Here is an 18,212-nt window from a genome sequence, read left to right on the forward strand (position 1 = left end):
TATTATCTATATTCGGATATTTCGACGTAAACGATGTGTTTAACAGCCATTTTGAGACAATTTGTGGTATTATTACAGTAAAAAAAAACAAAAAAACATAAAATCTTCTTTTTTTCACATATGGCGACCCGAAAAGCCGGAAACCACTATCATTTATAAACGTGATTTGCGTGCTGAAACAAAATCGTTCCCGAAAAGATCAAACCAATTCTGTAGATTGCTGATAATGTGTATATAGCTGATGATGGTACCGAATGAAAGTGCAGAACAAGGCAAGAACTGCAATACGAGAAAAGTGCTCTATAATTCCATTTCTGCAGCAGTGGTTTAGTTTCTTTCACTACTTTCGGCATACGGCATAGCAAAACAGTAATGCGATTTGTTCCTTTTATTCGCCACACTGCAGCAACATTGATAAGTATTTTTATTGGTAATTCAAATACGGTCAGCTGTCGTCGACCGTCGGGTGTACACTTAATATTTGCTCTTCAAATTTACATTGTAGTGTTTCAGTTCAGTTGGAAGGAGCTCGTATGCGTATCGTTTCTGACCCTGTCTGACCATATATGTATGGGGAGGGGATAGTTGGTGCCCTCACAAATTTACCAACGAGGGACATTCCTCTTTTCTTCACTGTCTTAACATCTGTTTGTTTGTTTCACGTTTTAGCTTAACGTCCCATTGATTAGTGGCAAGCATATCATGTCTTTTACGCTGTTCACAAAGTGTTTAATTCCGTTTGGTTGGTTGTGTTTTCGCGTTTCAACGAAGGAAAGCTCAGAAGCACACGACGAGTGCGAACAAGAACCATTAAACTATGGATGGCGTAGGGAAACAAACAAAACCCAAGTACCGAAAGTCACAAAGTCATTCGAAGCAGTCCCTAATCGCTACACAACTGGTAAACTTCTTCCTGCATCGCGTTTAGAGTAAAGCTACATCGCTAGGTGTTTCCAATTACAGTTTTTTTGCATGTTTCTATGCACTATTTTGTCTTGCTTTTGTGTATTTTATATCGTATTTCCACTTTCATCACATCTAGCAAATTATTTACAACGGGAAACAAATACAAATACTCTCGACACACAATCAGCCTGGAGAAAACTCATCATCATCAACCTTTCTATGCAACTGAGAACTGATTAGACCACGCAAAGTTATACATTTTTTAAGATCACAAAATATTACTTTTATCCTTCGCTACTATCCATTCGCCGTTCTGCTTCAAACTCTCACTAAATGTGTCTTCCTTTACATCGATGTGCCAAACTATGAATGTGTGTGTGTCCATTATCAACTCTTGCCCTTCTTGTTGGCCTTATCATAACTTTATTCGGTGCAGGTCTACTTCAAACTACTTCCAATTCCTTCTCCATCGTGCCAATCCAAAAATCTAAACAATCGATCAACCAACAATATTCAAATATTCAAATATGCACTATAAGCCAGCGTAATGGATACCGCGAGACTATCGGAAACCATTAAATATAAACTTTTCTCCCTTTACGTTTAATGCTCTTTTGTTTTTCTTTGTAGTTGTTGGAATTATTGTTTTAAAGTGTTTTGTTTTTTCTTTTGTTTATTAAAGTGGTAGCTTTATCTCTTTTTTTTACTTGATTGTGGATATTGCGTTATCTACTCTGTTTTCTTACTCCACTATTTTGACTGTTGCACACCGTTTCACTAATTATTGCACTATTTAAAGAGTTGTATTATTTCTTGTATTTGTCTGTCTGGTGTGTGTTTTTTTTATTCTTTTATTATTGTTTGTGGTATATTACCTCTTAAAGTTTCACATCAAGGAAAAGTGGGGAATATTGCATTTAGCTGTTGGTTTTGCTACGTTACTAAGTTGTGTGCACTGTCCCATGCATACGATGGTATCGGTATGGGGGGGGGGGGGGGAGTGGGAGAATTGTAACAAACTTTCTATAAGTACCATTTTTGTTTCTCATCCATTGTATAATAAAATGCAACAATGCAAAATGAAGAAAATACACGTGGCAAACACGCTGGAAGGACGAAATGGGAGACATTTATTATCGAACGGTGCTTTTGCTTTTGAGAATCTTTCTATCGGGTTCGTGACTGACTAAGATTTGGTTGGGTTTTTTGGGCGAATTAAACAGAAACACCTCGCTGCAAGCAACGAAATGCGTTTGTAGCAACTAATCTATCGTTTACCTCACCATCAATCAATGCTCTGTCGCTGTGCTGGAATTTTTGTTTGTTTGTTCTAATAGAGTGCTTCAATTCTTTGCTGCAGTAAACTAAACTTAGCACGCAATTGGATGCATACACCTCGTGAAAAGTGAACTTCAAACAGACTATCTTTTTTTCCCCCTCCGTCAAATGGAAAGGAAATAGTGGCTACAGTTAGTGCAGATTTGTTAGCTTGCAACACCTGCATTACGTCTATTACACCGATTGAGTACAACGCTACGGGCCAATTTTCTTTCCCACGCTCAATATCCGGAACGGGTTTTCACGCCGCTGTTGCATTACAATTATACGTTCACTGTTTTTGCGTACGGTTGTATTAATTTTATTGGATTCATCATTCTGACTTCACGCAATCAAGATATCACACAGTAAGATTATGGTTTCGAACGACAAATAGGCTCCGTATCGGTCGATCCGTATTTATAAGTTTTATTTCCTCAATCTTCGTCGTAAACATTGATAAACCTGTTAGTCAGTCATATGCCTTCATCTCGCTTTACCACCACATTGTCGCACAACGAGACGTTTAAACTATGGAGGGGCAGCGGCTAAACATATTCTGTATTTCGTTATGGGTTTTATTTATGTTGCTCTTTGCTTTCGCGCACAGGATGAAATCAAGTTGAAATGACATTTAAAATAATGTTGAGCAGTGTTACATGTGGGGGGGAAAGGGGAAGGGCTGCAATTCTTACGCACAAAATAATAATCATACACATATCTAATAGTAATAAAATAATAATAATTATATCGCGATTCGGCAGACAAATTAATGATAATGAACTACTAAAAAAAAAGATACGTAAAGCTAACATAATGTTAAACATAACAGATGCTAAACGGAACCCGGGCTTACTATTTCTTTAAAATATACACACCTAAAGCAAAAACGTTGTCGATCACACTTTTATGTTTCATCACGGAACACGAAACCACAGTAATTAAACGCCCATAGCTATTGGAAACAATTTCCATAAATCATTCCATACTGTGGATCAAATAAATCTCGTACAACTTCCCAAAACGGTTTCTAAAAGAGAATACAGTTTGCCCCGTTTTTGCAGCTCCACACATTACAAGCTGGCGCAACGAATTACTCTTTCGCTTTCTTACTAACACTGTTACCACCGCCGCCATTATTGTTGATGCTGATCGTACTCGACGCTTCCCCGTCCTTGATTGCCATCTTCTCCATCAGCGGCACAAGCTTATCCGCGGACGATTTGATGTGATCCTCCTTAGCTGCGGCACTGTTCGCTGATGTCGCCGACTGAGGCGTAGCTTTCCCACCAGATGGCGCCATACTATTGTTAGTGCGCGAAACAGAAGTTCCTCCCGGTGCCTTGCCTGTGGTTGCCAGCGATTCTGCACCAGCCGTTACAGCCACCGGTTGTGGATTGTTGTTGACGCTGTTCTGTGACACCGACGCTAGGGAAGGTTCCGCTGTGATGTTGCCTCCACAGGCCGCCGTCAGTTGTACACCGCCCAATCCACCAGCCGCACCATTGCCAGCAGCGGTCGTAATAGTGGAGTTTTGATTCGATCGCCATATACCGGCCACGGTGCGGGGCGTTGTTTTCAGCGAAGTGTTGCAACAGAGCGGCGACAGAACGCACTTACTTTCGGCGGCGCTACGTGGATGCAACCGATCCGGAGACAGCGCACGACGCAGCAATGGGGAGCTCGGTTCGGCTGTCTTAGCCCGCGGGAATCCTTTCTTCGTTGGTGGGTTCGGTGAACCGCCAATACTACCGGCCACAATACCGGGTACGACGGCGGACGGCAGCCCAGTTACGATGCCGATACCGGCGGCAGTTGGAAGTCCACCGGGACTGTACGATTGCGTTGTGTTTGACGCACCGAGCGGGTGTACCACTGGGAATGCAAGCGGGCTGGACGAACGCGTCGGTGAAGCGGGCAACGGTGACGGACTGGGCGTTCGGGCAAGCGGCGACAGTGGCATATGGTCGGCCGATTTCCGACGATTGGAAGGACGTCCACCGGCAGCAGCTGCGGAGTGAAGCGCCTTATTGCTAGCACAGGGTGATGAGTGCAGTTTGTGCTTCAGCACATGCAAAGTTGACGGTCGCTGGTACAGTGGAGCACCATCGTTATAACCGAGCGTACCGCTACCAGTCGGAGTACTTGGCGCGGATGTACTCGGCGATCCCGGCGATGGAAGCGTTGGATTGTAAAGTGTTCCGGCCGAGTTTAACGGTGAGAGGCTTAACCTGTTCACCGGAGTACTGCCCGTTGCTGCCAACGTTGACTGTGGCAGGGGACCCACTCCTGGTGCGCCGACGGGCGATTGCATTCCGGCCGGGTGTGGAATAGCACCGGGAACGGGCAAACCACCCGGAGATCCAACCACCGCTCCAATGCCCGGCTGCAGCAAGTTTGGCTGACTGCCCTGGAATCGGGCCAATGATTGGAAGCTTCTACTAGGCGGAACGGCTGACGTTGGCGATTGAATTCCCGCGACCATCTGCTGCATCTCCGCACTGGCACGCTTGCTGCTGATCCGTCGGAACAGTGATGCTTTGCGCTTTTTCTCATTGTCTTTCTTTTGCTTACGCCGGCTGTGTGTTGACTTCTTGGCAAACTTACTCTGCCATGGTTCACGCTTGCGTCCACCCGTTTGAATGCTCGTATGCTCGAGCGGAGTAGCCCGCAGACTTACCAGCTCGGATCCACTTAGCAGCAGCTGTAGTACCTGCGTATGGTACAGCCCTTGCACGGCCTCACCGTTAACGTGCGTGATCAAATCCGCTGGACGGAGACCGGCTTCGAATGCGGGACTTCCCTCATCGACGGCCATCACTAGGTGATGCATGGTGTAGAAATCTGTATCGCCGTAGTACACCCGTATCGTGTGCACAGTAAAGCCAAATCCACGCGGTCCACGCTTGATGATGAGCGGTGGCTTTAAGTTGGTGACTAGAGGGCTCAGCTCTCGGCAGGGCGAGGTATCACGCGAGCTGGCCGTGCTGGAACAATTGCCCGCCGAATGCATCGTGGACGATGCGATACCGCCCGTACTGCAGCCGGAGGAAGAGGACAGGTTGGAAGCGGTCGTTCCCGTCGCATTGCGACCCGATAGGGATATGTTGCCACCACCACCCAGTGATCGGCCGACAGCGGTGGTGACGGCCGAAGACGAATCATCCGATGATGTCATTAGCGAGAGGCCGAGCGCTGATGCCGACTTTACGATGTGGCGCGAATTGCTGCCGCTTAGGTTGTGCAGCGAACTCGACGGTGACGATGTTACGATTTGGGACGGCGTGGATGAGGATGTTTCATGCCCACTTTGATCATCCTCGATCGAGATCGAGAACTTTGGCAAGATGCGATTGTGCACGATCTTGCGCTTGCGCTGTATTTGCGGCGACACATCGTCACTGTCCGTTTGGGAGGATTCCGGCGTGCTGAGCTGTTTCAACGAGGAAAGTGGATAGAAATCGCTGAAGCGTTTGTTCGTTTCGGGTGTTTCCGGAGTGCTGGGAGCAGCACGCATCGCTCCAACATTGACCGCCATCGGTCGTAGATTAATACCGTGATGGACCAAGAAGTCTTCCCGATCCGGGGTAGCCAGTTCGGGCAGATAGTCGAGATCGGGCGTCGATGGCATCTTGTAACGCGACGGGTTTATGTTGAACTTACGCAGCTCTGGCGTTATGATTAGCTTGCTGATATCGTTTGGCCGTTGATGTGTCGTGTCGTAACCGTCCTCGAATAGACTTGGTAGCTGTGGCTTTCCCAGCGTCGACGATGTAGTGGTGATGCTCGGTGTTTCAGCCGTTAACTCTCCAACCGCCGAGGAAGTTTGGGGCTTCATGGTGGAAGAAACGCTAGTGGTGGGAGGTGTAGTAATGCTACTCGCTGATCCGCTCACCATTACCGTCGTTCCAGACTCGCGCGACACACCAATCGCATCCGGAACGGAAGATCCAGAAGATGAAGAAGACGGAGGAGCCTGCGGTATGGTGGAAGCATTCGATGGTACAACTACCGACGGTATTGCGGCAGCAATTGATCCACTTTCGCTTCCAATTCCGCCACTTATCCGACTGCCGGTACTGCCACCAAAGTTGCCGCTAGAATTGATGGACGCTTGCGAAAGACTGTGCTGCTTGCGATACTGCGGCGAGTACGAGCTAAATGATCCGAACAGCGGTGAATCCTCCATCTCGTCCGTATCGTCACCACAGATCTCGTGATTGAATCGATCGACGCGCGTATCGAAGTAGCTCGTGTCCTCCTCATTGTCCAGCTGCGGCACAAATTCCGCCTTCTGGCGCAGCAGATTGTTCCAGTCGAGCCCATAAAAGTAGCAATGTTCTTTCACTTCGTGCGCTCCACCGGTACCGAGCCGATCGCGAGGATTCTGCTGCAACAGCACGGTGATAAGATCCTTCGCCTCCTCCTGCAGTGGCCAATCATCTTCGTCCGGCCACTCGATGTCGTCGTTTACCGTGTGGGCGAACAGCTCCTCGGGCGTTTCGCCGAAGAATGGTACACAGCCTATCAGGAACTCGTACAGTATGATGCCCATCGACCACCAGTCGACCGGTTTACCGTAGCCCTTGCGCATGATCACTTCGGGCGCAATATATTCCGGTGTGCCGAATACTTGCTTGTCCGAAAACTGTCTCGTCTCGCTGTCTAAGTAGCCTTCGTACAGATTCGTAGCGAGTGACATCAGCCCCATCTTCGAAAGTCCAAAATCCGTCAGTTTAATGTGACCGAGTGCGGTGATGAGTAGATTATCCGGTTTCAGATCACGGTGTACGATTCCGTAGCTGTGCAGATACTCAACCGCTAGAACCGTCTCGGCAAAATAGAACCGTGCCATATCCGACGGCAATGGTCCGATGTTTTTCAGAAGTGTCGCACAATCACCACCCTCAACGTATTCCATCACCAGGCAGAGATGTTTCTTCGTTTCGAACGAACAGTACATGCTAACGACGAAGGGATTATCGGCAAAGCTAAGGATGTCTCGTTCGGCAAACACCTGCTCCACTTGGTTGCGCAGCATGAGGCTGTTCTTGTTGATTTTCTTCATAGCAAACCGTTGACGAGTTTGCTTGTGCTTTACCAAATAAACGGCACCGTAAGCACCGTTCGAGATTAGCTTCAGTATGTCGAAATCTTTCTCGTTCGGTACTGCGTTGTTGGAACGTGCCTTAAAGCTCTTGCCTACTGCGCCCGCCGTTCCCGTAGCTGATGGAGAGTTTCCAGCACCCGTCGTACCTCCTACCATCGCGGTTCCCTGGTCAGCATTGTTATTCAGCACATTGCTGGTACTGCTGGCCGCACTATTACCGGCCGAACTTGAAGATCCCGAACCCTTTGGTGTAGAGCAGGTCATGTCGTCGCGGGAAATGTGATCGCTCGCGATCGATGAGTTGACATCCGCAAGCTCACTATCGTCTGCACGTGCGTTTCTATTGCTACGCATTCGCGACCGTCGATCAACTAGCTCCTCCTGTTCTGCTTCCTCCTCCAGATCGGCACAATTCACACTTGAATTCAGTGATGCCGTTTCGATGTTGAGTTCTTCCTGCAGCTCCGCGATCGGATCACGGTTTAGTCCAAGCTTCTGTATGATGTACTGTGGAATGTCCGCTTTGATGCCTTGCGTTACCTTTGCCTGACCTTCAGCTACCTCCAGCAGCCGGTAGAACTCTTCCGGATCGAACTCTAAACATTCGAGCAACCGTGCCGGACGGGAGGTTATGAGAAGCAGTTTCTTGATCACACCCGTAATTTCCGGTGCCGCTTCGGGTGATTTTTCGCGCGTCTCCATTAGCAGCCGTTCGAGATTTTCACTCATTTCGTAGAAGTACCGCGATGTGATCAGCTTCGCCTGCGATTTGTTCAGACAATCGCGAGCCATTTCCAGCACCTGATGATGCACGAATCGTACGATCGGCTGCGAATTGCGCGCGCTATCATTAATGATGTTTTTATTTTCATTGATAAAGTGGCTTAAGCGTTCCTCCATCTGTTGGGTCGCTTTCGGGAAGCGCTCCTTGTAGAATGTGTTCATGATCGAGATTTCACTATCGGTAATCGGCGAATGGCTCGGACTGCTGAGACTACGCGATCGCGGTCGATGAATCGGTGAACGACATCCACAAAAGTTGTTCATTTCATCCTTTCCGGTAGGACCACTGCCGCAGCTACCCGAACCGGACGATCCAACGGAGGCCTTCAGCGGGCAGTGTTGATGTGGAAGCTGACCGATTTGGGGGCCGGGTGGTTGATTTGTTACACTTCCCGGTCCTGGTGGGTAGCCCACGTGCGCTTGCAGGCTAAGTGGTTGCTGTTGTTGGTAAAGCGTACCACTGCCCGAGACTGATCCGAGACCAGCCTGTGGTGAGATCGACGAAGAAATTCCTCCACTGACCGGCGCAATGGGTGCGCCACCCATCGCCAGTGGATGTTGGTGTGAGTATGGTTGATGTGTTACGGCTCCTGCCGGCAGGGAATGATGGTGATGGTGATGATGAAGATGTTGCTGCTGTTGCTGCTGCAATGCGTGATGGTGCGCCGGCGGTACCATCGGATGATGCGGATGATGCTGATGGTGCTGATGGTAGCCATGATGGTGATGGTGACTGTGATGGGTACGCCCTTCGACCAAGCTCGGATTGCTATCGTTCGACGAGAAATGTAGCGACAGCAGCTGCAGATCGTCGTTGGTCGGCACGGCCGGAAACTGGTGTAACCGTTCCTGGCTAGAACATTGCGAGGAAATGTTCGAGCTTCCGGGTGTCGTCACATAGCCGGACGACGGTAGCGACGCGACCGACCAGCGCCGACTGTCGCAGTTCTTCGACGCAGCCGTCGAAGCGATCCGCTTGATCGGCATAAACGGAAACTGCATAATACTGGGCGAATTGATGCGCGGACTATCGATGGGACTAGCGGGAATGGGTGAGTGAGATCGGGGCGAAATGTTCGCAACGAAGCTCAGCCGATGCCGGGCCACGGCGGCACTCCGAGCGGCTGCAGCTGCCGACGATGACGATGACGAGGCGGGACGCTTTTGACCGGCAAAAAAGCTACCACCACCGAGGCCTCCGAGTCCGAATCCACCGTTCTCTTTCGCGCTCAGCGAAAGCGTTGGCGCGGAATTGCCGAGTGTGGAGTTGCGCACGCGCACCAAGTTGGAGATATCGCTGCCACTGCCGGAATAGCGCAGCGAGTGCGAGTGTTGCGGTTTGTAGGATGACTTTCGATATGATGCCGATTTGTGTAGGCTAGAGCCGGAAGAGGTACGCATCACAACGGCGGCCGGTGATACCGTAGTACCGACTAACGGCGAACCAATGGCGGTTGCCGTGGGAGAGGCAGCGGCAACCGTCGTTATCACAGGAGCGGCCAGTGGTTGCGGCGACACGGGTGGTACATGATGCGGAGAAACACTGGCCGATGATTTGCCGCCCAGCGGCGATGAACAGGCAACCGGTGCACCGACGAAACCTGGCGCCGGTACGGAGGATGCCTTCAGCAGCGTTGGTTTACCGGCCACCGGCGATAACGTCGACTCATGATGCTCGTGCTTCAGTGAGGCAGCTTGATGCGGTATTGACTTTTTGATACCCATTTTAGCTGGACTGCCTATCGTCGATACTTGGTTCGTACCGGGGCTTGTACCGGGTTTCGTTTCTTCGGCGTGCGGTTTCGAATGTGGTGGCTTTGAGGCGGAAATCACCGTACTGGCGGCAAGCGAATTCGATCCCATTTGCACTAGCGTACTGCTATCCTTACGTTCTTTAAGTGCGGACTCTGTTTTCCGTCCTGCTGTCGATCCCGCGACCGGTAGAAGTAGCTCCGGATCGTCAAAGTTTAACGATCTTACCGAGGAATGTGCTGACTTGGTTCGTGCTCCATCTGTGGATGGTATCGTTGCGGTTGAACCGATTGCTTCGCCTGACTGCTTTTGACTGACACCCGTAGACGTTGTCGCTGCTACAGTCGTCGATGGTACTGTCTTAGTCTTGCCACCACCTGCTCCTCCTCCTCCAACGCTCGTTGATGTCTTCTGACTCATGGTGTAGCTCGTGTTCGTGTTCGAAAGGACCACGTATCATCCGTGATTTGCGGCCTTTCTTTTTTGTTTTTCCCCCTGCTCGTACTCCACGAGGCTCGATGGTTCCGGGATGTTATCAGGCAAATCTGAAGCGAACGGGGAACGGTTATCAGAAACGTCTTACCAACACGGAGGGAATCGATCGATAAGCGTGAAAGCTGAGTTTAGTGTAGTAATGTGTATGTGGGTGGTGGGAGAGGCGTTCGTTGACATAATGCAACAGACCCACGGGCGGGTCATTGCCTTGAACTATTGCTCGTGTCCTATCCCTTCCCGAAGGTTGATTCGTTTTTTTTCTGTCCTTTGTTTTCTGTCTGAGAGTCCGAAGGGTGAGTGATGGGATATAAAATTTTCGGTTCACGGTTGAACGTGCACTAACCTGTTCTAAGATAACACCATTTTGTCGTTTTGACTGCCCGGTGCCTACGCCGTACACGGTTTGTTAGTTGTCTGTCTATATAGTTGCGTTGAGTGGGAAAGTGTCCTCCGAAATATTTGATGACTCTCTTTCGGCAAAATGCGCTGATGTCACTGCTTATCACCCGTGAACTTATTCGGCACTCTGCTACACGTTTCGTTAGATTCAAATCAATTTATAGCTTTCGCAATCTCCGAATATGGGTTCAGCAATAGAGAGGACGAGTGCTTGTTGTTCTTCTTCGACTCGTAGTTGAAAGACCCATTAGTGGTATCGCTTCTGCTTGCACGATGAACGGCGCACAACAATTTCGGTGTCCCTAGGTGACGAGGTTCGGTTGACAACTGTCCATATTTAACGCCGCCTTCATCCTCCGAACTGAAAGGGAAATATAAGACATGAAAAAGAAAACATTAAACGATTATAAAGAGAGAAAAAAACCGGTAAATGCGGTAATAAAAGTTCATTAGTAGCCGACCGGAATCGTACCCCGAGTGCTGCGCCGATAAGACGCAAAACAGGCAAGCGGAAACACGTTTTTATTAGATAACGAAGGCAAATGCAATTGCATTCGAAACTGTTGAGAAACAACCGGGGTAGCCGAACACCCAGTACGGCAATTGAAACGTACTGTAACTGCTGTTACCTGGAAGGCAGAACATGAACGCCTGACGGTAGGGTCCTTGATATTGTGCCTACCACGTCGGTGCGCATTAGTTGCTTACCTCGGGTAAGGTGAAGGTAACGGATGGCAACACTAGCGTAGATCACGCACCGTGTTCTCGTGCTGTTCGACCGGATTGTTCATCGATCGATACACACAGCCCACAGGTAGTAGTCGGAGGCAAAAACAAACAAAACACTGTGTGCCGATTGAAACGTGTTCCGGATGTGTAAGATCCCCGTCACTCTATCGGATGTGTTTATGTGCGCGGGTATCTCTTGATGAGCGATCGTACAATCAGTTTCCCATCGGAAAACAATCGGGGCGCATGTGCTGCCGGTTAATGGTGTACCATCGACACTTTTGCTGCGATAAAAACCGCACCATCTAATGGACCGCGTGTGATGGGGGTGTTGTGTTCACTTTCTATCGTTTCTCTTCTGTCTAATCTGTTTTGTGGGCACAAGTTTGACCGCGCCCGCCTGTCTGTCTGTCTCGGGGGCATCATGTTTTTTCTTTGTTCCCATTTTCGGGACCGATCGATCAGCCGCGCACATCGGACGTCAGCAGCCGATCAGCTGTGTTCGATCGCGGACACCGGTGTGGTGTGAAGATACCCACATGTGGTGGTAAGTTTCGTTGCGCCGCAATATTCAATATCCGGCGCGCGCCTTGTATTTATGTTTCGACAATTTTGGAACCAACGAAAACGAAACCGGTAAACGTGCCTGAAGATGGTTGATTTTTTAATACAGTCGGTAACGGTCGATACAATTACTTTATGAATTTAACATTTTATTAAAATATTCACTTCTATTGACTATTTCTGTTTGTAATATGGTGGTCTGTTTAAACTGTTTTATTTAATTGCAACAAATTCAACTACTGATAAACAAATAAAAAAAACCGAACAAGTGCTGCTTTACATGCCACCTTGCGCTATCTGGAAGGCAACTGTAGTACAGCCGGCACACTGTTTCCATCTACCCGGAAGGTGGACGTGCGTGCATGGCACCAACTCGCACACGCGCACGGGTCGATTGAGTAAGCAATAAATGGTTTTTAACTTTCAAAAAACCGACACTTCCGCCTGGCGTCGTGGTTCGCCGACTACGAAGCACGAAGAGATGGGCCTGGACACTAGCCAGCCACCAGATGGCCGGATGGATACGGATGCCGGTACGGAACCGCTGGTAGAAAGTCATCCGAAGGTGGACGCAATCGACCGATGAAAAGGAACTGCAAGTGATCGGATTAATTAGCGATATGGGAGGAATCGATCCATGAGTTTCGCTGTGGCACAAATTAGGTTCATTTGTTTATCCGAGCGAGAGGAAACATATTAAGAACAACTTTATTAAACGTTATAAATTTAATTTTAAGTTGTAAATATTTATAAAAGTGAATCAACGTATAACAACAATTCTTACCACAGTATATCACAGCAGTAACGCGTGTAAAGAGCAAACTTTAAACATCTAAAGCGAAAGTAAACATTACACACAACCCCCTGATAACGAGGGCAATCGAAAGTTGATAAGACAAGAAGGTAGTCAACGGGGCGAAGCTACTTCACATCGATCAACCATTAACGGGGCCTATGGCGCGGGCATGGGCAGCTGTAATCAGCCCATTTTACACGCGACCACAAGATCTTTCCAGCTAGCACGAGAGGTCCCAAACCCGATAGACCACCATGGGTCATCATTGGAAAACGGATGACGGATGGTTTTGTCAGTGTTCGGTAAACTTTTCTTCTCTTTAAGTGTAAAAATTGCAATCCACTTTTTATTGGAAAGTTTATCTTCACTGTATGAGGTGCAGAAAAAGAAGGTTATTTGTAAATAGGTGTAGTTTATAGCAGAGTTTAGGGACTGCAAACTCTGCAGGTCGGCAAACTTCATGATATGTAGAGAATTTAGCGTGCAATATATAAGTATTTTATGTGACTCAGCCTGCCAATAGTGTCTGAGTCAGATTTAGAAGGATCCGACATTCTCATGGTTCTCAAGGAACGTTACAACTCCTTTTCCGATTATTATCATTAGTCAGCTAATAGTTTAAAAATGTAGCACCAAATTTCTGGCACAATTTCAACAAGATTAGCATAGGAGCTAAAGAGTACTTTGCCAACCACTGGTATAGCCTCTTCTGCGTCACCGAAACCATGCGTGTTTCATTTCGATGGTCCGAAAAATATGAAAATAAGTAAGTAAAAGCAAAAAAAAACACACACACACACACACACACACACATCATCTGACAAAAGCTAGGCCACGCGGGTTCCTGTTTTGTACGGTTTCGAAAAATTTTCCCTTTTCAAATGATAATATGCGAAACGTGAACCACCCACCGATCAGGCCGCGTACACGTGCAGCCGGCTGCAATTCACACGAACTGCGCCCCCCCCGATGTTGACCGAGTGGTTCAGAGCGAGTGTAACAGATAGGTGTGTTTAATTGCTTGGAAATTGTTTTATATGATCGCTACCATAGGCCCTCCTCTTCGGGGCATCACTAGCAATCATTAAAAGAAGAAAGAAAAAAAACCTCTCGGTGCGACCCACTCATGGGGTGTGTACACACACCGGGGTATGGATTGTTTCATTTTCTCCTGGCTTAAGAAGAAGCGAACGCAACTGCAACAACAACCAACACACACCATCCAGTCCTCGGTGGCCTTTTATCTTGCAGTCATCGGAGGCTTTCCGGTTTCGTGACCAGCTTCACAGCGAACATGCACACGGCTGTGTGTGGAAGTGGAGACCGTGTGGAGGTGTACTAAAAGGCAGGTAACCACTGATCATCTGGGCTGGGACAGGAAGGCAACACAAGCAAGTACAAGGTTGATGGCACGCTCGTGATGACGGACGATGATGCTGATCTACAAGCGTGCTCGCTTACCCAAAAACCGTCCGACGACTAGAGTAGAGTGATGGTATTTTTTGATAGATGACAGAAAGCGACACTTGCTGCAGACCTGCTAGCTAGATCTTCTTCTTCTTGGCTTAACGACCTTATAGGTCACGCCGGCCATTTCTGGCTTACTAGACTTATTTTACCACGTAGCCGGATAGTCAGTCCTTGCTACGGGGGGACGGTCCGAATGGGATTTGAACCCGGTCCGGCCGTGTGGACTGGCGCCGTTTATCGCATGCACCACCGGGCCGCCCCTGCTAGATAAGCCTATACCTGCTAGATAAGCTGTACTAATACCCCTTCATTCAGAGTTGAAAAGTGGAACCATCACATCCGACAGACTCCGATGATAATTATATGAGCTACGGACAACACACTACACACTTTTTCTGTCCCCACAAGAAACTCCAACAAATGTTGCGCGGGATCACTTAATGTGAGTGAATTCGGAAGCAAACAGAGACTGTCGACCAGTACGTGAAATGCCTGATCATGAAGCTCCCAGTCAGGTCGAGATACAACAGCGCAAACTATGCACGTGTCGCCGCATCCTGTATGTATTCCTCTCCGATCAGACATTAGTCCACTAGGCTTCAGTTATCCCCCGAAATAGTTTATTTCCTCTGTACTAACGTAAAAAAAACTTCTAGCACCGGCGCAAATCGAGCAGTGAATAAATGAAAATAAACCACCACGTCTTCTGTCGACCATCATCACAGTCCGGTTCAGGGACGATCAGCAGTATTTGACGGCTTAGGTGCTCTGCTACCTGTGGATGTGTTTTTTTTTGGTTGGTGTGGGTTAAATGTAGATTGTTCCTCGAATGGGGTAAAATTATAGTGGCGCCTAAGTAGCGGTGGAATAGAACAGTCTAGGCAGGTATTCCGCCTTCTTCATCGATGAAGTTGGCCATAGAGTGCGTCGGATCGTGATCAATGTACAGTACACGGGTGTAAGATTTAGCCAGCGTCAGACGCTGTACCCGTAGATATGCAATACGTCATAATAAAGTGCCCTTGCCGGGTACCGGACCGCAGTGCACCGGTAGTTAAATTACTTCCTCAGCCACACACAAGTTTGGACGAGACTTTGGGCAAAACGGTGGCACAACCTCTAGCCGGGGCAAGGTTAGGTGTGTTCAACCGGCAGCACACAGAGTGCGGCGAAACGAGAATAATTATACACCGATCGTTGCGACTTTAGTGTGTGAGGAAGTATTATTTTGCCCTGTTCAATGCGTATATTTGTGTAGCTCCACAGACATACGTATTTTGCCCTTCCAGTACTGATCGACAAACCGTCGTTTGGCCATGGCGAGTGATGCGATCTTGTGACCCATTTGCGGGTGCTCACTCGTTAATGTGTGATTAAGTTTCAAGGGAGACAAGAGCAGAGAAGATGGTTTTGATAATGATTCAAATTAAGCGTATTAATAACATTAATTACTTCATCAGATAACTGGAGCAAAGAACTGAGCGAAACAATAGTATTGGTCTAAACATCCTGTAGACGTAAGACAACAATTGAGGACATATATTTTGATTTAGGTTGCCGTCCTTGTATACAAGGTTTGACAGATAAGAAATAGTTTTTAATAGTAAGCAATTCATGTAACTTGAAAAATTCATATACCTTAATAACTGTTGAGAACATAGAACGAATTTATCCCATTTTGAATATTAAAACTTGTGAGTCTTGCTAGTCAGGATTTATAACTAGTTGTTTTATAATAGGGACTTCGAGGCCTCAGAATTCATTATATCTCATTACAGACAGGACATCTCATTACTACCGTGCTCTAGTAAGCAGAACTGCCAGATATTAGTAACCAGAGCTACAGGTTCACGTCCAGGGGAATCAAAACTGGAGGTCCTCTTTTAATATCTCACACGATACTGCGATAAGATTACCTCCCGATAAATTCATTCAAAGTCACAGAACTTTTGAGGTTAGAGGTTAGGAAAGAAGCAGACAAGCCTGTTGGGTGACTGTTTATAACTATCTTCAAAACTAGGATTTTTGAGGAGTGTCTAAGCAGCTGAAGGCTTAGTAGTATTACACATCATACTGCGATACTCTCTAGATCAGGGGCCTCCAAACTTTTTAAATGGCGGGAACCATTGAATGGAATAGACACAGCTGAGGGTCAATTTCAGTATCTCTCGGGAGGGCCTGCTCTAGATGATAGCCTGTTGATAAACTCTGACTACATGAACAGCTCTATAAGACGTAACGAATCATTCGATCATGCAACCCTTTTTCTTTATTAGAGTTTATTAAACAAATGGATAATTTTTTTGACGATAATTGAGGTATTTGCTACAAGAATTCATCTTAACTAGGTACCTCGACGGTTAATATTCTGGATATTTATTTGATTCTGGATATTTGGATTTGACATCTTTTTCTGCAGCGGGTTGCACTTCAAAGAAGTACTGTGTACTACATTAATTTTTAAACTAATAGCAATAACTTACAATAATTTAATGAGAGATCGTATGTTGAACTGTCTTAAACCTAATATTTGAAATGTTTAGTATAAGTTTGCCCAGGTAGTTTGACAGAATATCACATTCATTTGTCATGAGCTAAAACTGTATGAGAAAAAATAGAGGAAATCTACTTGCTACTACAACTTTACACACTACCCAAATAGTGTGAGATCGCAATGAATTAGAAACGGAAGTATCTTGTTTGTAGCTAGCGAAGTGAAACGATCAGGCCCAGCATTTCATCCATTCGTTTCATATGGAAAGCCACAAATTGATAATGGCGCACTAGAGTAAATTGAATCATACGCAAACTGGGAACAAAACAAACAAACAAACACACCCCGTTATGTTTCTTATCAGATGAAACGCGATTGAGTAAATTTATGTGCACGGGTTTTTGGCTACGAACAGATTTACACGAACGTTTGTTAGCATTATTTACACTTTCCAACTGATCCACCACTAAAACACACATCCCTCCCAACCCCGTAAACTAAACAGTCGCGCGATACGCGCACTTAAGTGCTGAAGGAAATTAATGACACATTAAATAAGGTCCGAACATTCGAACCCCGCGTGACTCCATCCCCTTCGCTGCACCATCACGAAGGTCATGGACACGCTTACGCCTTCGAGCCGGATGACTAACGTTGCCCGAACTTAATGTGTTGGCACGGGAGAATTTATATTCACACCCAACCGCGCAGGCCAAGTTTGCATTGAGTTTTTGGGGGATGACCACCGAAAATTGTTTGCATTCTCGTGTCTTTTAAAAATAGCATCAATAGCAAACATTCACTCTTCGCCGGTTTGTTTGTTTCGAAAAAGACACGTAAACATAAGATCTCCTCACAACGATCGACTGTAAAACATTAAAACGGAAAAAAGGGTCAAAAACCGATCACTATCTGTTTTTTTTTTTGAAATTTCTCACCCCTCAAACAAGCCTCTCTCGTCCAAAATCCGGACACCGATTAGATGGTGGCAGTTTTTCGCGTGGCGTAAAAATTCACCAACCACATACAGACGAATCGTCACGGAGCGGGTTAGATCGACCACAACAAATCATTTCGCGCATATGGTCGATTGGCAGATATTATGGCACCGGATCGACTGTTACTAACCCAGGTTACACGGAGCTCACTCTTTCTCTCTTTCGGAGGTGGATGCCAAATGATTCCAAGGCGTGCCAAGAGTGTGCGCGAATCACGCGAAAAGTGAATCGTTTAATTTAGCGAACTGCAAGCGTGAAATACAGAATTTCCACACACGTTCGGTTCGCTCATCTATGAGTCATCCATGTTTTGCTTTTCATTTCGTTACCAGCTTCATCGGTGTCACGCGTTTAGAGCATATGAGCGCGAACTGTGGGTCGGCTTAGCGGATCAAGTTT

At 47.1% G+C, this 18,212-nt stretch overlaps 1 protein-coding gene across 3 annotated transcripts in view; it reads right to left on the bottom strand.

Moving 5' to 3' along the window:
- Positions 1-378: 378 nt before the first annotated feature.
- The window catches only part of LOC125768034 (microtubule-associated serine/threonine-protein kinase 2), a 35,860-nt gene continuing 18,026 nt past the window's right edge, over positions 379-18,212 (bottom strand). The window contains exons 1-4 of one of the 3 annotated variants that reach the window (XM_049435155.1): positions 14,601-15,679; positions 14,313-14,388; positions 10,707-11,123; positions 379-10,413 (exon numbers count right to left, since the gene is read on the bottom strand). In XM_049435155.1, the coding sequence (XP_049291112.1) occupies positions 3,317-10,288 (6,972 nt within the window). In that variant the 5' untranslated portion in view covers positions 10,289-10,413; positions 10,707-11,123; positions 14,313-14,388; positions 14,601-15,679 and the 3' untranslated portion in view covers positions 379-3,316. Of the gene's footprint in view, positions 10,414-10,706; positions 11,124-11,470; positions 11,595-14,312; positions 14,389-14,600; positions 15,680-18,212 lie in introns of those variants that run through there. The other 2 variants (XM_049435156.1, XM_049435153.1) reach the window with 2 other exon arrangements.

The sequence above is a fragment of the Anopheles funestus genome, chromosome 3RL (assembly GCF_943734845.2).
Source record: "Anopheles funestus chromosome 3RL, idAnoFuneDA-416_04, whole genome shotgun sequence".
Classification (NCBI taxonomy): domain Eukaryota; kingdom Metazoa; phylum Arthropoda; class Insecta; order Diptera; family Culicidae; genus Anopheles; species Anopheles funestus.